General features: G+C 37.4%; 2 protein-coding genes across 2 annotated transcripts; one reads left to right on the plus strand and one right to left on the minus strand.

Moving 5' to 3' along the window:
- Window positions 1–456: 456 nt before the first annotated feature.
- Window positions 457–8,576, minus strand: sars2 (seryl-tRNA synthetase 2, mitochondrial). The gene is made up of 16 exons (XM_079387543.1): window positions 8,288–8,576; window positions 8,074–8,169; window positions 7,110–7,139; window positions 6,770–6,910; window positions 6,505–6,559; window positions 6,142–6,205; window positions 5,951–6,056; window positions 2,835–2,882; window positions 2,539–2,647; window positions 2,263–2,308; window positions 2,067–2,154; window positions 1,762–1,874; window positions 1,361–1,454; window positions 1,111–1,203; window positions 850–915; window positions 457–758 (listed from the first exon to the last, which is right to left on the minus strand). The coding sequence occupies exons 1-16, from the start codon at window positions 8,552–8,554 to the stop codon at window positions 633–635; spliced, it is 1,542 nt and encodes a 513-aa protein (XP_079243669.1). The 5' UTR covers window positions 8,555–8,576; the 3' UTR covers window positions 457–632.
- A 742-nt stretch (window positions 8,577–9,318) lies between these two features.
- LOC306851188 (kelch repeat and BTB domain-containing protein 8-like) lies at window positions 9,319–17,513 on the plus strand. Its single transcript, XM_079387330.1, has 5 exons — window positions 9,319–9,831; window positions 11,021–11,174; window positions 13,071–13,149; window positions 13,854–14,081; window positions 14,168–17,513. The coding sequence occupies exons 1-5, from the start codon at window positions 9,829–9,831 to the stop codon at window positions 15,690–15,692; spliced, it is 1,989 nt and encodes a 662-aa protein (XP_079243456.1). The 5' UTR covers window positions 9,319–9,828; the 3' UTR covers window positions 15,693–17,513.
- Window positions 17,514–17,695: the final 182 nt, after the last annotated feature.

Consider the following 17,695-nt stretch of genomic DNA (forward strand, 5'->3'; position numbering starts at 1 on the left):
CTTGCCATTAAAAGTCATTTTACAGCAAAATAAATCATGTGTTTGCTCAGTTTGTGAGCTTTGCAACATAGTAGTCTGAATAAAAAATATTTAAAGTCATCTCTTCTGTCTTAACCAAATCAAATTACCACAAGAATTATTACTGCTAAAAAATTAATAAATAAATGATTAATTATAACTGCTAAATACAATAAATTGTTAAATACCATTTGATTCCCATCCCTACTGATCAAGTTATCCATGCTGATATATGCCCTGGCTATCCTAAATTGCTGACAGGTTTGAAAGCAGCACTGCACACTTAGCAAATTAGCCTTCATAATAGATGGGGGGGACCTGACATCATCATCAAATTTAATTATGATTTATATTACTTTGTTATGCTCCTTCTGATGTTTTGTGGCAGTGGTAATAATTTACACACAGACAGGAACCCCAAAAACACAGGAACAAATTCTGAGATGGCACCGATGGCGTTTTATTGAAAATTTGGATGAAGTTACATAAATGTTGGTTTGGAAATGAATTCATCTCAAACAAGAAGTTATATCAAATACCTATATACATTGCATTCACTGTTGAGAATACAGCAAAAACTGTACTTCACTCAAGTCTGATATACTAATCAAGAGTTATTTTGAGGTATGACGCTTGGGTTGGTTTGGTCCTATATATTTAATAGGAGTGTATTTAGGTTTTTCTATCACTTCCAATTCAAGGTAGTGCTGCAAAACTTCGGGAACCAGAACTGTCCCTTCCTAATGGAAGACAAACAGGGAGGCACAATATAAAATTAATAAAACTAATGTCTGTTTAAAAATACACAAGATGTTTTACTTCAAATTCTACCTTGGTTTGGTGTGTCTCCAAAATCGCAATGACAGTACGTGGAATGGCACAAGCTGTAGCATTAACCTAAAATATGGGGAGGAATAAAGAAAGGTTCTTGACTGCTACAGCCATTTTTTGTGCTGAAGGAATGGTTCTGTTCTTTTAGTTATCTCCTACAATCATATTTCATTTTTTAACAGTACGACAAATGGAATGGAATATTGCAGACACAAAACCTGGCTTACCATATTATTAACAGTATTATAAATAGTCTCGTACCGTATGCGCATACTTAAGGTTTCCATCATTTTCCTCATAGAGAATGTTAAGGCGCCGACTCTGGTAGTCTGTGCAGTTTGAGGCACTGGAAATCTGATAAAGGAAGTTGACATTCACCAAAAGGACTCAAAAGCACACATATATTCTTCTTCTTTTTTTTCTTTTTTTAAATTTTAGATAATTTTTACTCATGAATAAAAATTACAATTATATTGACTCTTGACTTTTTGTTTTAAAGTATCATTCCAACCTCTCCAAAGCTGCCACGTCCTGGCATCCATGCCTCAATATCATATTTCCGGAAGGCAGGAGGCCCCAATTCTTGAGTGGGCATATCCAAGACTCTATGAGAGAAATTGTTATTACAATTTTATTAGCAAGTGCTACAAATCTTAATTGTATTCACTGACCAGTGAGAGCTAGTGCAATGAATGAATATTTCACAATAAATATTTCGTCCTTGGTGTGAACAGATATCAAAAACCACTGTTAGCTTAAAAGCCACTTAAAAGAAATGCTATACTTCTATTTTATTGAATTAGTGCAAAATACCATAAAAATGAAAGAAAATTACTATCAATTAGCAACACATGACATGATATGTGATATATTGATGATGGATAATGGTAGAAAAATGGTTAGATTGTAGACCTGTAATGAAGTTTTAGGGAAGAGAAAATCTCCTTCTGTAAAGTGACAAATTCATCCAACAATTGGGAACTCTCCTCTCCCGTCTCATTCGAAGTCACACCAAACATTTCAACCTGCATGAATAAAAACATAGTAAACATCCTAAAAAGTTGTTCATAGTACTACATTTGTTCATAGTACTACATTTACATTGATCTTGACATCACTGGTCTTGATCTTGACATGGACAGAGAATCACAACACAACTTTTGTATTTTTCTTTCATTTGTATTTTTTCTATGCTACCACTTCGGTTTTCTGATTACCTTGTTAAAATGGTGAACTCTGTAGAGCCCCCAGGTCTCTCTGCCTGTATCTGTTTCAGCTCGATAGCATGTGCTACTACAGACTGTCCTAGGACAAAAATGTTTTAATTTATCTTATGAATAACATTTTATGCATGCATCAACAACTTGCAGCATTTAGGCAGTCATTTAGGTAAATCAGGGATTTGTTTTGTACCTGACAGGTAAATCCTTCAGATTTACAGCATGATCCATGAAATAGCCTAGAAGGTAAAATAAAGTAAAAGCTGTCCTTGCTCCTCATAATTTGACTGCAAATTTTGAAAGCCTCAAATATTGGTGACTACTGATCTATATTTCAGAATAAATTGATTAATAACTTGCCTAACAAACAATTGCATTTAATTTAGAAATAACCCTAGAATTGACAATCATATTCAAATATTCATATATGATTAATGATCATATCAAAGAAGTTATTGATTTTTTTCACCTGCCACTCCCACTTCTCCAGTACCAGCAAGATTAAGGTCAGGAAAGCGTGAAGGTTCCAGAGAGTACACCTGGGATTTATGAGCATTAGGCTGCATCCCACAACCCTCCTAAACAACAAATGCAAAAATATTGCAATGTCATGGAGATTCTTTATAGGTTGTCAATAAGTTGGCTAGTTTTGTGAACTTTAAAGGACATCTTTCCATTAAGAATCCTAATACACAACTATAATATGATAAAAATGTTGCTAAATAAAAATCTATATAATGGAGTTCAGAACAAAGCGGTACTCACAAAAACCACAGATTTGATCATGTCAGGAACAACCATGGGAATAAAGCCCTGTAAAAAAGAAAAAGAGAATGAAAAAACAGAGTATTAAGTTCACTCAGCATCTAAGAAGAAACTGAAATAATGATATTGCATATATACAGTGGGGATCGAAAGTTTGGGAACCCCTTGCAGAATCTGTGAAAATGTGGATAATTTTACCAAAATAAGAGAGATCATACAAAATGCATGTTATTTTTTATTTAGTACTGTCCTGAGTAAGATATTTTCCATAAAAGATGTTTACATATAGTCCACAAGACAAAAAAATAGCTGAAATTATTAAAATAACCACATTCAAAAGTTTGGGAACCCTTGGTTCTTAATACTGTGTGTGGTTACCTGGATGATCTACGACTGTTTTTTTGTTTTGTGATGGTTGTTCATGAGTCCCTCGTTTGTTTTGAACAGTTAAACTGAGCACTGTTCTTCAGAAAAATCCTCCAGGTCCTGCAGAATCTTCAGTTTTCCAGCATCTTTTGCATATTTGAACCCTTTCCAGCAGTAACTGTATGATTTTGAGATCCACCTTTTCACGCTGAGGATGATTGAGGGACTCAAACACAACAATTAAAAAAGGTTCAAACATTCACTGATGTTCCTGAAGGAAACACGATGCATTAAGAGCCGGGGGTGAAAACTTTTTGAATTTGAAGATCAAGGTAAATTGTACTTCATTTGTCTTCCAGGACCTGGAGGATTTTTCTGAAGAACAGTGCTCAGTTTAACTGTTCAGAACAAACAAGGGACTCATGAACAACCATCACAAAACAAAAAAACAGTCGTAGATCATCCAGGTAACCACACACAGTATTAAGAACCAAGGGTTCCCAAACTTTTGAATGTGGTTATTTTAATAATTTCAGCTATTTTTTTGTCTTGTGGACTACATGTAAACATCTTTTATGGAAAATATCTTACTCAGGACAGTACTAAATAAAAAATAACATGCATTTTGTATGATCTCTCTTATTTTGGTAAAATTATCCACATTTTCTGCAAGGGAATTTTCTGTTCCCAAACTTTCGCATGCCACTGTTTGTGTATATATATATATATATATATATATATATATATATATATATACACACACACACTGCCCGTCAAAAGTATTGGAACAGTTGCCTCACAGGTCTTTCTAACTGATCAGCTGTGTCCTGTTGCATTAATTCTTCAGATATTAAAAGCAGGGAATGTGTCGTATCAGTTATATCCATTACTTCTATATTCTGAATCTTGCATTCGATGATGACACACACAAACCAGGATGAAGATGAGGGATCTGACTTTGAGAGAAAAGCAAGCAATTTGGATGCTAAAAGAAAAGAGGAAGTCAATTTGAGCTGTAGCAAAAACAAAGGGCATGGAGAAATCAAGAGTTTGGAAACCACCAGCGACACCAGCAACCAACAACTACCTGATCGGCTGAGAAAACAACAGTAGTTGATGACAGATAAATCATAAAAGCTGTGAAAATGAACCCTAAAAGACGTGTCTGTAAAATCACCAACAACTTCTAGAAAGCTGGGGTGATGCTCTGACAATCTACTGTCCTCAGGAGACTGTCCTTTGACACAGAATTACAGATGCTACACAGCAAGATGCAAACCTCTGACCAGCACCAAAAATAGAAACGCAAGATTAGAGTTAGCAAAAAAGCACAAAGGTGAGCCAGAAGAGTTTTGGAGCTGTGTTTATGGACCGATGAGACAAAGATGAACCTTTATCTAAGTGATGGGAAAGCAAAAATGTGGAGAAAAAAAGGGAACTGCAATGATCCCAAGCATACAGCCTCCTCTGTAAAGCATGGTGGAGGTGGTGTCATGGTATGGGCATGCATGACTATCTCTGGAACAGGCCCTCTCGACTTTACTGATGACTTAATGTATGATGACAGTAGCAGAATGAATTTGGAAGGGTACAAAACCATCTTGCCTACCAATATTCAAGAAAATGCCACCAGATTCATTGGGAAGTGCTTCATATTGCATCAGGACAATGACCCAAAACACCCTGCCAGTTCAGTCAAGGAATTTATAAGGGCAAAGAAATGGAAAGTCTTAGATTGCCCAAGTCAATCTCCAGATTTAAATCCGATTGAACATGAATTTCACCAGCTGAAGAGGAGAGTAAAGGCGGAAACTCCCCAAATTGGGATTGGCTGCATTAAAGGCTGGGAAAAGTATTTCAAAGGATGAGACCAAGAGTCTGGTGATGTGTACGGGTCACAGACTCACTGCTGTGATTGTGTGCAAGGGATCTGAAACTAAATAATAGCTTTTAATCTTTTATATCTGCCTTATGTTCAACTGTCCCAATACTTATGCTCACATCAATGAGTGGGATGAACTCTAAAAGTGCTGTTCTTTTTATTTGGTAAAACATATATGTGTTGAAATGGCTAATAATAAAATGTGACATTCTGTAGTTTTGTTTCATATTCATCTTTTAATCATATTTGCAAATGTCTTGACTCCACAGCCAACAGAGCAATTTTGTCTTTACTGTTCCAGTACTTATGGAGGGCACTCCATTTTTACTTAACTAAAATAACCCAACTGCAGTTTGATTGAGATTAATTGGAATGCACAATGAAAAAACATGAATTTTGAAAATGTTTTTGTTTCTGTTTTTGCAAATTAACTCTTCATATATATAATCCGTAATACCTTCGTTCATCTTCGAAACACAAATTAATATATTTTTGATGAAATCCGAGAGCTCTCTGACCCAGGATGAGGAGGAAAAGAATTGTTAAATTAATATATGCAGACAAAAAGTATTCTCGTAGCATCATAACAGTACAGCTGAACCACTGATGTCACATGGACTGTTTTATCAATGTCCTTGCTACATTGCTGGGTCAGGGAACATTTCAGTTGTATTGCTGTCTATGGAAGGTCAGAGAGCTCTTGGATTTCATCAAAAATATCTTCATTTGTGTTCTAAACGAAGGTCTTAAGGGTTTGGAACAACATGAAGGTGAGTAATTAATTACATAATTTTCATTTTTTGGGTGAACTATCCCTTTAATTCCATTCATGGGTACGCATTATTCCAAAAGATGAAAACGTACTAACCCGTTTCTGAAGAAGGTCCATGGTATAATGTTGCAAGGCAAACTGAAGTCTGGCACCTACACCTCTCAAATAGTATGATCTGTGCCCTGACACATGGGCAAGCCGTCTAAGAGGAAAGAGATACAAAGGAAAAATTTATAAAAATAAATATTTAAGTAAAATTAAAACATTAGAGAAAGAAAACATCTAACCTTTGTCTTATGATGTCAAGACTCTCTCCAATTTGCAGGTGGCCTTTTGGTTTGAAATCAAATTCTGTAGTGGACACATGACACAACAGTATATTACAGTACATCTTGTGCAACACATCAATGCATTTGCAAAACATTTTACCAGGCACTGCCATGATAAAGGTACAAATATTTACATAAAATAAATAAACTACTCCGTTAAATACTGATCTCATTGGAGAATTGCTGTCAACTGCAGCAAGAAATCAGGAACGTCAAACCTAAATGTCAATACAAGCCATGATTGCTGCTACTAACCAAATTATATTTTTGACCAAACAATTTAAGTAGAGGGATAATACAGTTTACGTCAAATAAATTTACCTCGTTTCTGACCAACCAATTCAACCACTCTTGCCTGGCTCTCGTCTCCTATGGGCTATCAGAAAAGAAAAAATTACATTCCTGTTAAGTAAAAACACACCTTTGCATGTGCATGTCTTTATATACAGTTAAGAGGAATGAATTAACATTTGATCAGATATCTTGCATAAACTACTACATAAAATGTCCTTTTGAATTGAAAATAAGGCATTTCCCAGGGTTTCCCCCATTTTTTTGTACTGTGAAAAGGTAAGCGGTCCCCTACCACACTTGGATGTGTTCTGTTGGGCAATCTTAGGGCACGGCAGTAATGTTCTTTCTCCAGCTCACCCTCTTTCACATACAACTGACTAAGTTTCTCTCTGATTGCTCTGCCCTCTTCCCTAGCATTCGTGTACTCCTCAAGCTGTCAAGTACATAACAGAGAAAGAAAAAGAAGATTCCAATGTATATCATGCACAGTACATGATAGCAAGTAACATCACTAAAATATATTCACAGCTTTAAATTATTCTCAAGTAATAATTTTTTAATTAAAAGGTCATATTTATTTTCTCAAACTAAAGTCTAAAAACTTACAGAAATCAAAGAAAGCTGGCACTTACATTAGCCAACGTAGATTTGTCATGTTCATCCTGAAGAAAAAAAAAAGTGGGGGGAGGGGTGAAAAAGCACATTTTATCCAGAAATAAATACATCAATAGATTTAAAATTAAAGACTTGGAATATAGGCTAGTGCTCTAATTATGTAGACTGCTAACTGTGCTTTTGTCTATTTTGGAGTGGACACCCAGTCCTCATTTACTTCCATAATACAGAAAATAACAGCCAGAGGACACACCAGAAACTGACCTTCATCGACTATTTTTGGGCAAACTGTTCATTTAAAACTTATGTATATGTATGAAGCAAACTGTATTGTTTTTATTTTATTTTAGCTAAATGGGATAGTAGACGATAGCTATTGCCACCTGTATTGCCAACCAATATCTTCTTCTGTGCTTAAAAGAAATTCATACAGTCTAAGAATGATCTTTTTTTTAATATGTGTATTCTATCAATGCCACTGCTTTTAAATCATAAAAGATAATCTGGAGGAAATGGAGGGGGAAAAAATTGAACAATGCCTCGTTCTGTAATCAAGGAAAACTCTAGGGAGTCAAATAAAATGTTTCAATTACTTCAGGTATATTTTGGGATGTTGAGGAAGATGAAGGTGGATGAGATAAACTTGGAAAGTGTACATATATGTTAAAAGGAAGTAGGAGGAGTTATGATAATACTCATTTGATCAACTCTGAAAGCCTTTGGTCAATGGCAAATGAATACTTAGAGCTCAATTTGTTGTTCTCTGAGGTATGCTTTGGTCGTAAGGAAGACTACCCTAGATCACGATTTTCAGACAAATACATTTTATCATTGAGCAGTTTACAGCACAACAGGTTTGGAACAACATGAGGGCGAGTAAATGATGACAGAATTTTCATTTTGGGTGAATTATCCCCTTTTTTGTTGTTGTTGCGAGTTTAGATGAATAACATATCCTACTGCATAAATGTGTACACTTACCACAAGAGCGCGCACTTTGGTACTGATCACATTCTTCCTCGTCTCCAAATCTGATATTTCTCTTTGCACCTTCTGTAGTTCCTTCCATACTGAGATCTGGACACACAGTAGCATGTTCCAATTACGTTTTCACATTCATTATCTAAAAAACAACACAACTTCAATTCATGTAGCAGTATTGTTTTAATGAATGACATGTAATGCAGTGTCTTACAATAACTCCGACATCAGCTGCCCGCAGATCTCCTTTCCGATTCTCCACCTCCTCCTTCACCGCGTCCGTCTCCTCGCACACACGCCGCATGTCCAGTTTAGGTTTGTGACTGTACCCTTCCAGCACATGCTCGTACAGACTGCTCCTCACCGGTCGAGAGGAGCAAGGTCGGCAGGACCGTCTAAATGCACTGCTGACATTGTGTCTTGAAGACGTAAACAGATACAAAGAGCAAAACCGTGAAGATGCCCTTACGGAGGACGCCATGCTGAATGAGTTTAACTGTACAGGAGCCGATAGGACTCATTTCGTCCAAACGCGATTAGAAATGCCATGACTCGTTAAAATAATAATAATAAATATGTTTAAAATAGCTATTCATTCTGAAAGCTTATTACACTTTGGAACTCAAAAACTTCCAGCTATATTATGGCTGCATTATTTTAGTGGAAATTATCATTAGTTTTGAAAGGGCTTTTACTATGGAAATCGTACTGAAATACATAGGATTTGTTTGTATTACTGAACAGTTTGTACAACCAGCTTTGCAACAACAACATGTTTTTGGATTAGAACAATGAGATAAGGTGAATAATAATAATAAAAGATTAAATTAAGGGACTAGGGCTTTTCTTATAAATCAGATTCTTCTGTTATAGCTAAAAATTTGTATTGCATTTTTATTTTTCAGCACCTTAAGTGAATTTGTAAAAGAAAGAAACTCATTGTGAAATACACAAAACTAGATGTGTGTAAATTTCCCAGAATAAGGATATTATTAACCATAAAGACATCTTTGTTATTGCTCACAAGTCCATAAAGTGAGGAAACTTTGTAAATATCAAGCCATATAGCTGAATACATAAAAAAGTATTATCAGTATTGTCACAAAATACACATTTTTCATATTTATTTGATCAAATCTTCGTCGTACGATTTCACTGCATGGATATAAACCGTTTAATAATTTTTAATGGATTTCTTTAGCTTTGGGAGTTTCAAATTTAAGGAAACGGAAGTAAATATCCGTCACATCCGGTAAATCGGCCAATGAGCAAAGCGGAAGTTTAGTGTGTTGTTCCGGCAAGTGACAGAATATCTCAGCTTGCTTCGCCTTCAATCGTGGAGCAATGTTTGCAGCTGTGAGCAATAGTTGACATTATTGATCAAACAATCATTTATTTATCCTGGGACTACGTTTCGCTGAGCCAATCCGGATTAGCAGCCTTTAATAATCTGCATGGAGCCGTGGTCGACAGTGTGGATGTATCAGGCGCGCGGGTATATTTTTGTGCTCATATGCTAATGATGGACAACACACCGTAATGAGCCGATCAATTTGCGCTGAAACTACCCAGGAAGGTCAAGGCGTTGTGAACGGGCCGAATAGTGTCAGGCCGTCTGTACCATTGTGGCACCCTGAGAGCCTTGATACACAAAATCGAACTCAAGACACCCCAAGAATTAAGAGAATATCCATCACCCAGATCTGTCCCGCTGGGGTCGACTCTCACACTTTCTGATAGAAATCTTCACCTCTCATGGTAATATTTAAAAAAAAAATGTGCATGGTTTTAATGGGCAAGAGTTTTATGCTCGGTTGGGCTGTTTTTGTATTTGGGTGGAGGGCACATTTCGTTTTGCAGTGTAGTATTAATATTTGCATACATACGGTGCATGAAGAATCAGGTTACTTTGGCAATCCCATTACTAATATTCTGATCAACAAATAGCTTCTGGGGAATGTTTTGATGAGGGAAGAAACCTGGAAATAGCAGGGAATTGTTAAATAAATAAAAATATACCCTGTCTAGAAACCTCAAAACAAAATCTCGAAAATGTCTGGAGTGAGCATATTTTAAAATAAATTATTGTTTCCTTGTGTATTGAATCAGTGTTACTGCACATACATTATTAATTTTTCTCATATTTTTTGATAATCTAAACAGAGATTTCCTTAAATATCTTTGAAATCATGAAAGAAACTGTTTTTTTTTTTACATATATACATGTGTGTATTCAGTATTTTATTGTTTGTGCTAAAATAGGTTTTCTACCTTTATAGTTCATTAATATATGGTGTTTTCGATGAAAAGTAACAATGGAGGTTATGCCATGCATGTAAGAGTTCGAGTTTGATAAGCATAAGTTATATTCGAGGCACTCAAATACAAGGCCTCAGAAAACTTCTGAATACTGACCTTCTCTTTCTGTCACACGGAAGATTCAGATATATTGCCATTTTTGTTATTTTCATCTCCCTCTGATGTTTCAAATTTAGTCTAGGAATTTAGTAAATGCCTCTTTCTGTGGTCAAGGACAGTAGGCCTGGAAAAAGTCTAGGGAGTCAAATAAAATGTTTCAATTGAACATATGTAAATTGTAAACTGTTCATCCAGTCATCTTTGAAAGTCTTTATTCAGTGATAAATGATTTTGTATGGTTTTGCTTGGTCATTTTGTAGCTATCAGAGGTATGTTTCAGTCATAAGGGAGACTACCCTGGACTACGATTTTCAGACACATGCATTTAATTTATCATTTTACCTTTGAGTGGCTTGACTTTAATTCTACAGGTGAATTTCCAGCACCATATATTATATTGTGTATATGTGGGTGTGTGTAGTTCAGCCCTAGAAACTGTAAATGTAACCACAGCATTATACTGTCACTATATGAGCATTTGATAAATGACATGTTATAAACGATGTGTTTTTAAATTAACTTGCCACAGATGAATGCTGTCAGAGGTGGTGCGGTTACCTGGCGACCACAGCCGTGGCAGGATGCAGATAGAGGTGGTGGAGAGCCTCTCTCAGATAGCGACTCAGAGGAAGAGGATTTTCCTGATGACTACTCGACTCCCTTGGGGGAATATGTAACTCAGGGTGAGACAATGGTTGTAGTTTTGAACACTGACTGAACAGTGAGAGACAGAATAACAACAAAACAATCCAGAAAAACGCATTTCAGAAAAGTTATAAATTGATTTGCATTTTAATTAGTCAAATAAGTATTTGATCCCCTATCAATCAGCAAGATTGATCTCCCAGGTGTCTTTTATACAGGTAAGGAGCTGAGATTAGGAGCACTCTCAAGGGAGTGCTCCTAATCTCAAATTTATTACCTGTATAAAAGACACCTGTCCACAGAAGCAATCAATCAGATTCCAAACTCTCCACCATGGCCAAGACCAAAGAGCTGTCCAAGGATGTCAGGGACAAGATTGTAGACCTACACAAGGCTGGAATGGGCTACAAGACCATCGCCAAGCAGCTTGGTGAGAAGGTGACAACAGTTGGTGCAATTATTCGCAAATGAAAGAAACGCAAAATAACTCAATCTCCCTTGGTCTGGGGCTCCATGCAAGATCTCACCTCATGGAGTTTCAGTGATCATGAGAACGGTGAGGAATCAGCCTAGCACTACACAGGAGGATCTTGTCATTGATCTCAAGGCAGCTGTGACCGTAGTCACCAAGAAAACAATTGGTAACACACTACGCCGTGAAGGACTGAAATCCTGCAGCGCCCGCAAGGTCCCCTTGCTCAAGAAAGCACATGCACAGGCCCGTCTGAAGTTTGCCAGTGATTCAGAGGAGAACTGGGTGCAAGTGTTGTGGTCAGATGAGACCAAAATCGAGGTCTTTGGCATCAACTCAACTCGCCGTGTTTGGAGGAGGAGGAATGCTATGACCCCAAGAACACCATCCCCACCATCAAACATGGAGATGGAAACATTATGCTTTGGGGGTGTTTTTCTGCTAAGGGGACAGGACAATTGCACCGCATCAATGGGATGATGGACAGGGCAATGTACCATCAGGGCCAGGGCACTGAAGCAAGCCAGGGCATTGAAAATGGGTTGTGGATGGGTATTCCAGCATGACAATGACCCAAAACACACGGCCAAGGCAACAAAGGAGTGGCTCAAGAAGAAGCACATTAAGGTCCTGGAGTGGCCTAGCCAGTCTCCAGACCTTAATCCCATACAAAATCTGTGGAGGGAGCTGAAGGTTTGAATTTCCAAACCTTAATGACTTGGAGAGGATCTGCAAAGAGGAGTGGGACAAAATCCCTCCTGAGATGTGTGCAAACCTGATGGCCAACTAAAAGAAACGTCTGACCTCTGTGATTGCCAACAAGGGTTTTGCCACCAATTACTAACTCATGTTTGGCGAAGGAGTCAAACCCTTATTTGACTAATTAAAATGCAAATCAATTTATAACATTTTTTAAATGCATTTTTCTGGATTTTTTGTTATTCTGTCTCTCGCTGTTCAAATAAACGTACTATTAAAATTATAGACTGATCATTTCTTTGTCAGTGGGCAAATGTACAAATCAGCAAGGGATCAAAAACAATTTTCCCGACTGTAAGCCTCAAATAATAGCACAAAAGCAGTAGATGCAATGGGGTTTATAAGATTTACTTAAACCTGGAAATAAGGTTTTAGGCTTGTAAAGAAAATGCATAAAAGAATAGCTAAAATGTAAAATGAAGAAAAATTTTACATTTTGTCACTATTCAAATAAAGTAAATGTGTAATTTAAAAAAAAATTATCATATTAGAATTAAATTAAATAATAACGCAGTCACACACCTTTAGACCCCACAGATCCAGTTCTGCTATAATGAGTAAACAAAAACCTTTCAGTGCTTCAAAAACAATGAAACTGCATTACATTTATCAAATGTGGCAATGTAACAGTGATTAGGACATAGATGAATCACTTAGCCACCTTTTTATCAGCTTTGTTTTTTCTCTTTGTCATCTCATTCAGGGTTAAAACAGCTGCTTGATGCTCAGCAGCTGTGTGATGTCACTCTTGTGGTGGAGGGGAAAAAGTTTATGTGTCACAGGTAGGTTTTATGGTTTCAGCTTGGAAGTTTGTCTGATTGTATTAATGTACGTAAAGTTTATTTTTTTCATAACTTGAATAATTCCAAAATGGCATACAATCTAATGTACCCAACTATTAAACTGCATGATGAATTTTGTATAATGAAAAAGAGTAGAATTAAATGTATTTCAGTATAATGAATGATATACAGTACCTTTCAGTCAGTAAGATGTTTTTTAACAAGTTGCTTTTATTCAGCAAGGATGCATTCAATCGATTAAAAGTGACAGTAGAGACATTTATGATGTAACAAAAGACTTTTATTTTAAATAAACACTGTTTTCTTTTTACTTTCTCTTCATCAAAAATTCCTGGGGGGAAAAATAAGCAGCAAAACTGCTTTCAACATTGATAATATGAAAGTGTCTCTTGAGCAGCAAATCGGCAGATTAAAATGGTTTCTAAAGGATCATGTGACACTAAAGGCTGGAGTAATGGCTGATACAAATTAAGCTTTGCCATCACAGGAATAAATCTAAATTTAGAAATTTTCAAATAAAAATTAAATGTTAACAATATTTTACATTATTACAAATATCACAAAATATCTTTCCACTGTACACGTTTTTTCATAACATAAAAAATCTTACCACTCTCAAACTGAAATGGTAGTACATATAAAACTGTTCTGTTTTGACACGTGTGCTGTTTTTCTTTTTTCAGAGTTCTTTTAGCAGCAGTCAGCCCATATTTCCGTGCCATGTTTACCAGCCCTCTCGTAGAGTCTCGTCTTACTGAGATCCGACTGGAGGAGGTGACACCTTCTGTTATGGAGACAGTTATCCACTTTGTTTATACAGGAGAAGCAGGTCTTAGTCTTGACACAGCAGAGGACTTGTTTGTAGCAGCCAATCGTCTTCAAGTGATGCCCTTGCAGGATCTTTGTTCTAGGTAAAATTTAGATGTGATCCTCTTGTAATCGTACTACTTTGTATCTTGTCTTGCTGATGCTCACATTTTATTTTCCTGTTTGTTAGATTCCTTTTTGAACACCTGTCTGTGGAGAATTGCCTGGGCATGTACTCTCTGGCTCGTTCACATCATGACCAGCTGCTTCTTCGGGCTTCTTTGAGACTGGTGGGCCAGCATTTCCCTAGAGTCGCCCGGCAGCGAGATTTCCTCCTGTTGGACCCAGGAACTCTTGGCAGCTTGTTGGAGTCGGATCGATTGGGTGTGGAGTCTGAGACTGAAGTATATGATGCAGCAAGGCGCTGGGCAGAATACCAGCCGGCTGATCGTTACATTCACATGCCCAATTTGTTGCGCCATTTACGCCCTGGTCTTTTCGGCCCTGAAGAGAGCCACCGAATGAACAAAGAACTTGGACATCGAGCCAGTACCGAGGGCATGGGAGGACCGCTAAGGCCTCGAGAGGGCATGTTTGAGAAGAAAATAGTCTGTGTAGACCTTAAGCCAAGGGAGGATGCGTCTTTACAGAAAAGGGACTTCACGGTGGATTGCTTCGACCCTCGTACAGGGAAGTGGGAGAAGCTGGCAGCCTTGGGCTCGTTGCTTTGTCCCGGCTGCACTGCTGTCGGAGGTCGACTGTTTGTGGCGGGAGGCATCCTGCGGAGTTCCGAGGTCTCCTCAGATCTTCACGAGTACGATGTAGTGCTAAACCGCTGGATTGTACAGCCATTGATGGCTGAACCACGCGCGATGTTGGGTCTTCTTGGCTGCGGAGGTTTTTTATACGCTCTTGGTGGCTGTAACCGAGCAGCGTTTCTGGACACATCTGAAAAATTTGACCTTAACACGCTGACCTGGGCATCAGGACCTCGTTTGCCATTGCCATTGCGTTCTTTTGCTTGCGCTACCCTCCGCTGTCGTCTCTACTTGCTTGGTGGTACCACACTGGAGCAGAGCAGGGCTGTGGTGCATGCTGGCGTGCTTATATACCACACGGTTACAAATACCTGGAGTCGTGTCGCCCTAGACTCTGGCGCCACCTGCCTGGCTGGAGGCGTAGCAGTGCGTGGCGGTGTTTGTGCCATTGGTGGTTACTTGCGCGATGCCGCCAAGTTCCTCAATGGCAACTACACCCAGGCTGAACCACTAGATGCCACAGGACGTGTGTTGTTCTTCCGAGAAGGAAGAGGATCAGGAGTAGAGCGGGAGGTGGCAGTTGGAGTAGAGCGAGGGGGTGGCGGTAGTGACCGTGCACCTAGTCCGGTGGTTTTTCCTGGCTTGCCAAGGCGGATTGCTGCTGGAGGTGTGGCCAGATGGAAACGCAGGATATATGTGTTGGGTGGTGAGAATGGATCGAGATTCTATGATAGCGTCTACTGCTGGAAACCTGGCTGGCGAAGCTGGGTCCAAAGACGGGAGAAATTACCCGGGGAAACAGGAGGAGTTAGCCAGTTTGGATGCACCACCCTGAAATTCCCAAAAAAACACATTTTAGCACGTCTTCGTGCTGCTCAACAGAAGCGAGGAAAGGAGAAACGACCAACCCGGTCATGCAGAGTCATGCGGATTGACAGGGCAAGTCAGGAAGTGTGATTTTTCAATGACGCCTACTTTTACATCTTTACACTTGGTTGATGTCTAGATGTTTTGAAATTCATTATTTCATTTTTGCAAGCTGAACGCAAGTTTTTGTTTACTAAGTATTGACGGAAAATATACAGTAACATTAAGATATGATTTCAGAATGTTTTGCTCTTAATAATGGCAATTCTGCACAGATGCCCAAATTTGGTCTTAGAAATGGTATCATCTTGGAGAATAATAAACTGTTTGAATCACGAGTTATACACATGCTTGACTCAATGAGAAAAATGTCATTGATGTTTATTTGAACCTTTTTGCTTAAAGTTATTGCTTTTGAGGCTGAATATAGTATACACACATTAGCACATATAGATTGCTACCATAACAGCAGTTGATACTACTGTAAATTCATAGCTTAATATGGGATCTCTTATAATCAGTGTAAGAAGCTTCAAATCGTTTTTTTTTTTTTTTTTTTGATGACAGCGGTTTTAAATTACACTTATGTTAAACTGCTGTTAAGCAACATCACGAGATTCATCCAGGTTTTCCATCAACTAGCATTTCTATGCTGTATCCCAAAATTTGCATTAAAATGCTGGATGGAAAAACCATCATGTGAATGAAATTTGCATAATATGCTTAATAAATGTATACACTTCGTTTGAGGTGTATGATCTTTTGTATTATAATTTGGTTATAAAACATGCATAAACTACGATGGAAATACATTTACAGATGAAATTGTTAGACGTGCATTCAGAAGATATCGTGATTAAATAAATTGCTTAGAGAAGAAAAACATGTTGCTCTAACCAGTCTGAAATTTTATCTTGCAGATGATTGCTAGCACACAAAGTTTGTTAGAGTGTTATATTTGCGCACTCTAAACCATACGCAATTTATTACATTTAATAAAGGAGCAGATTTCCCATTGACTACAATTTTCATTTCTATTTTGTTTTCTATTTAACATATGGTGCAAATTGTTTTTGCATTATATTGTTTTGTCTAATGCAATCTTAGCTAATGTGATAACATAGACCCAGATGATAACCGCTGATAAACAACATTGTAATTCTAAATGATGTGGCTATTCAGATTTAATGTTGCAAACCCTACTGTATTTTAAATGACCTGTAATTCACAAATGCATTTACTATAACTGTGCTGAATTCATGCTTATTTGATGCCAGAATCTCAAGCTCAAAACTTTTTTTTAATAAGATGTCAAATTAAATCAAGTAACACTTTCTCTTTGACTGAAATTTCTGTCTTTTAATCTCACATTACTGAACTAACATTGAACAATAATGCAACAAAACATGAGTCTTAACATTAACACAATCCATGTTATAATCCTTAAGTATCTTGTGTGTTTTTTTGTTTTTTTTGTGGTGTCCACTTGAAGTTGGACATCTCTGGGAGAGTTAATGACATGGTGATTGATTTTCTGCACATCGTTGTAACGCACTGTTCAGCTTGCCCTCAATGAAGTGGATCAGTATACGTATCTGTAGTGCTTTAATGCCAATCTTTTTTGGGTTTAGCTGGTCATCATCTCATCTGAAATGTTTTAAAGCATAGATTCGCGCAATAGAAACCAAATGACTGCTTTTTGTATGATTGATTTCATTTTGTTTCAGTTTCTAAGTTATTGTAATTTTGTTTTACAGTAACATTTTTGCAGCGATAAAGAGACTCCGTACTTTCATCTGATGTCAAACAGGTCTGTTTGTTTTTAAAGACCTACAATTGTCAAATATTGAACATTGTTTGAATGGAAAGTCTGTGTTCTGGTTTGCATTAAATAAATTGAACAGAAGTTTATTTGTTGCTTGTCTTGCAAATATAATTGAGTTGTTGTTGCATTTGAGAAGCAGTGAAGTAGTGATAATGTCACACACCAAAGGGCAAGATTATTAACCAGACCTGCATTCACAAGCTGATCATCCATGAAAGAGTTTACCCCTCCTCTTCTTAGTTATTTCCAAATACGGTTAGAACTGTAC

The sequence above is a fragment of the Barbus barbus genome, assembly GCF_936440315.1.
Source record: "Barbus barbus genome assembly, chromosome: 31".
Lineage (NCBI taxonomy): Eukaryota > Metazoa > Chordata > Actinopteri > Cypriniformes > Cyprinidae > Barbus > Barbus barbus.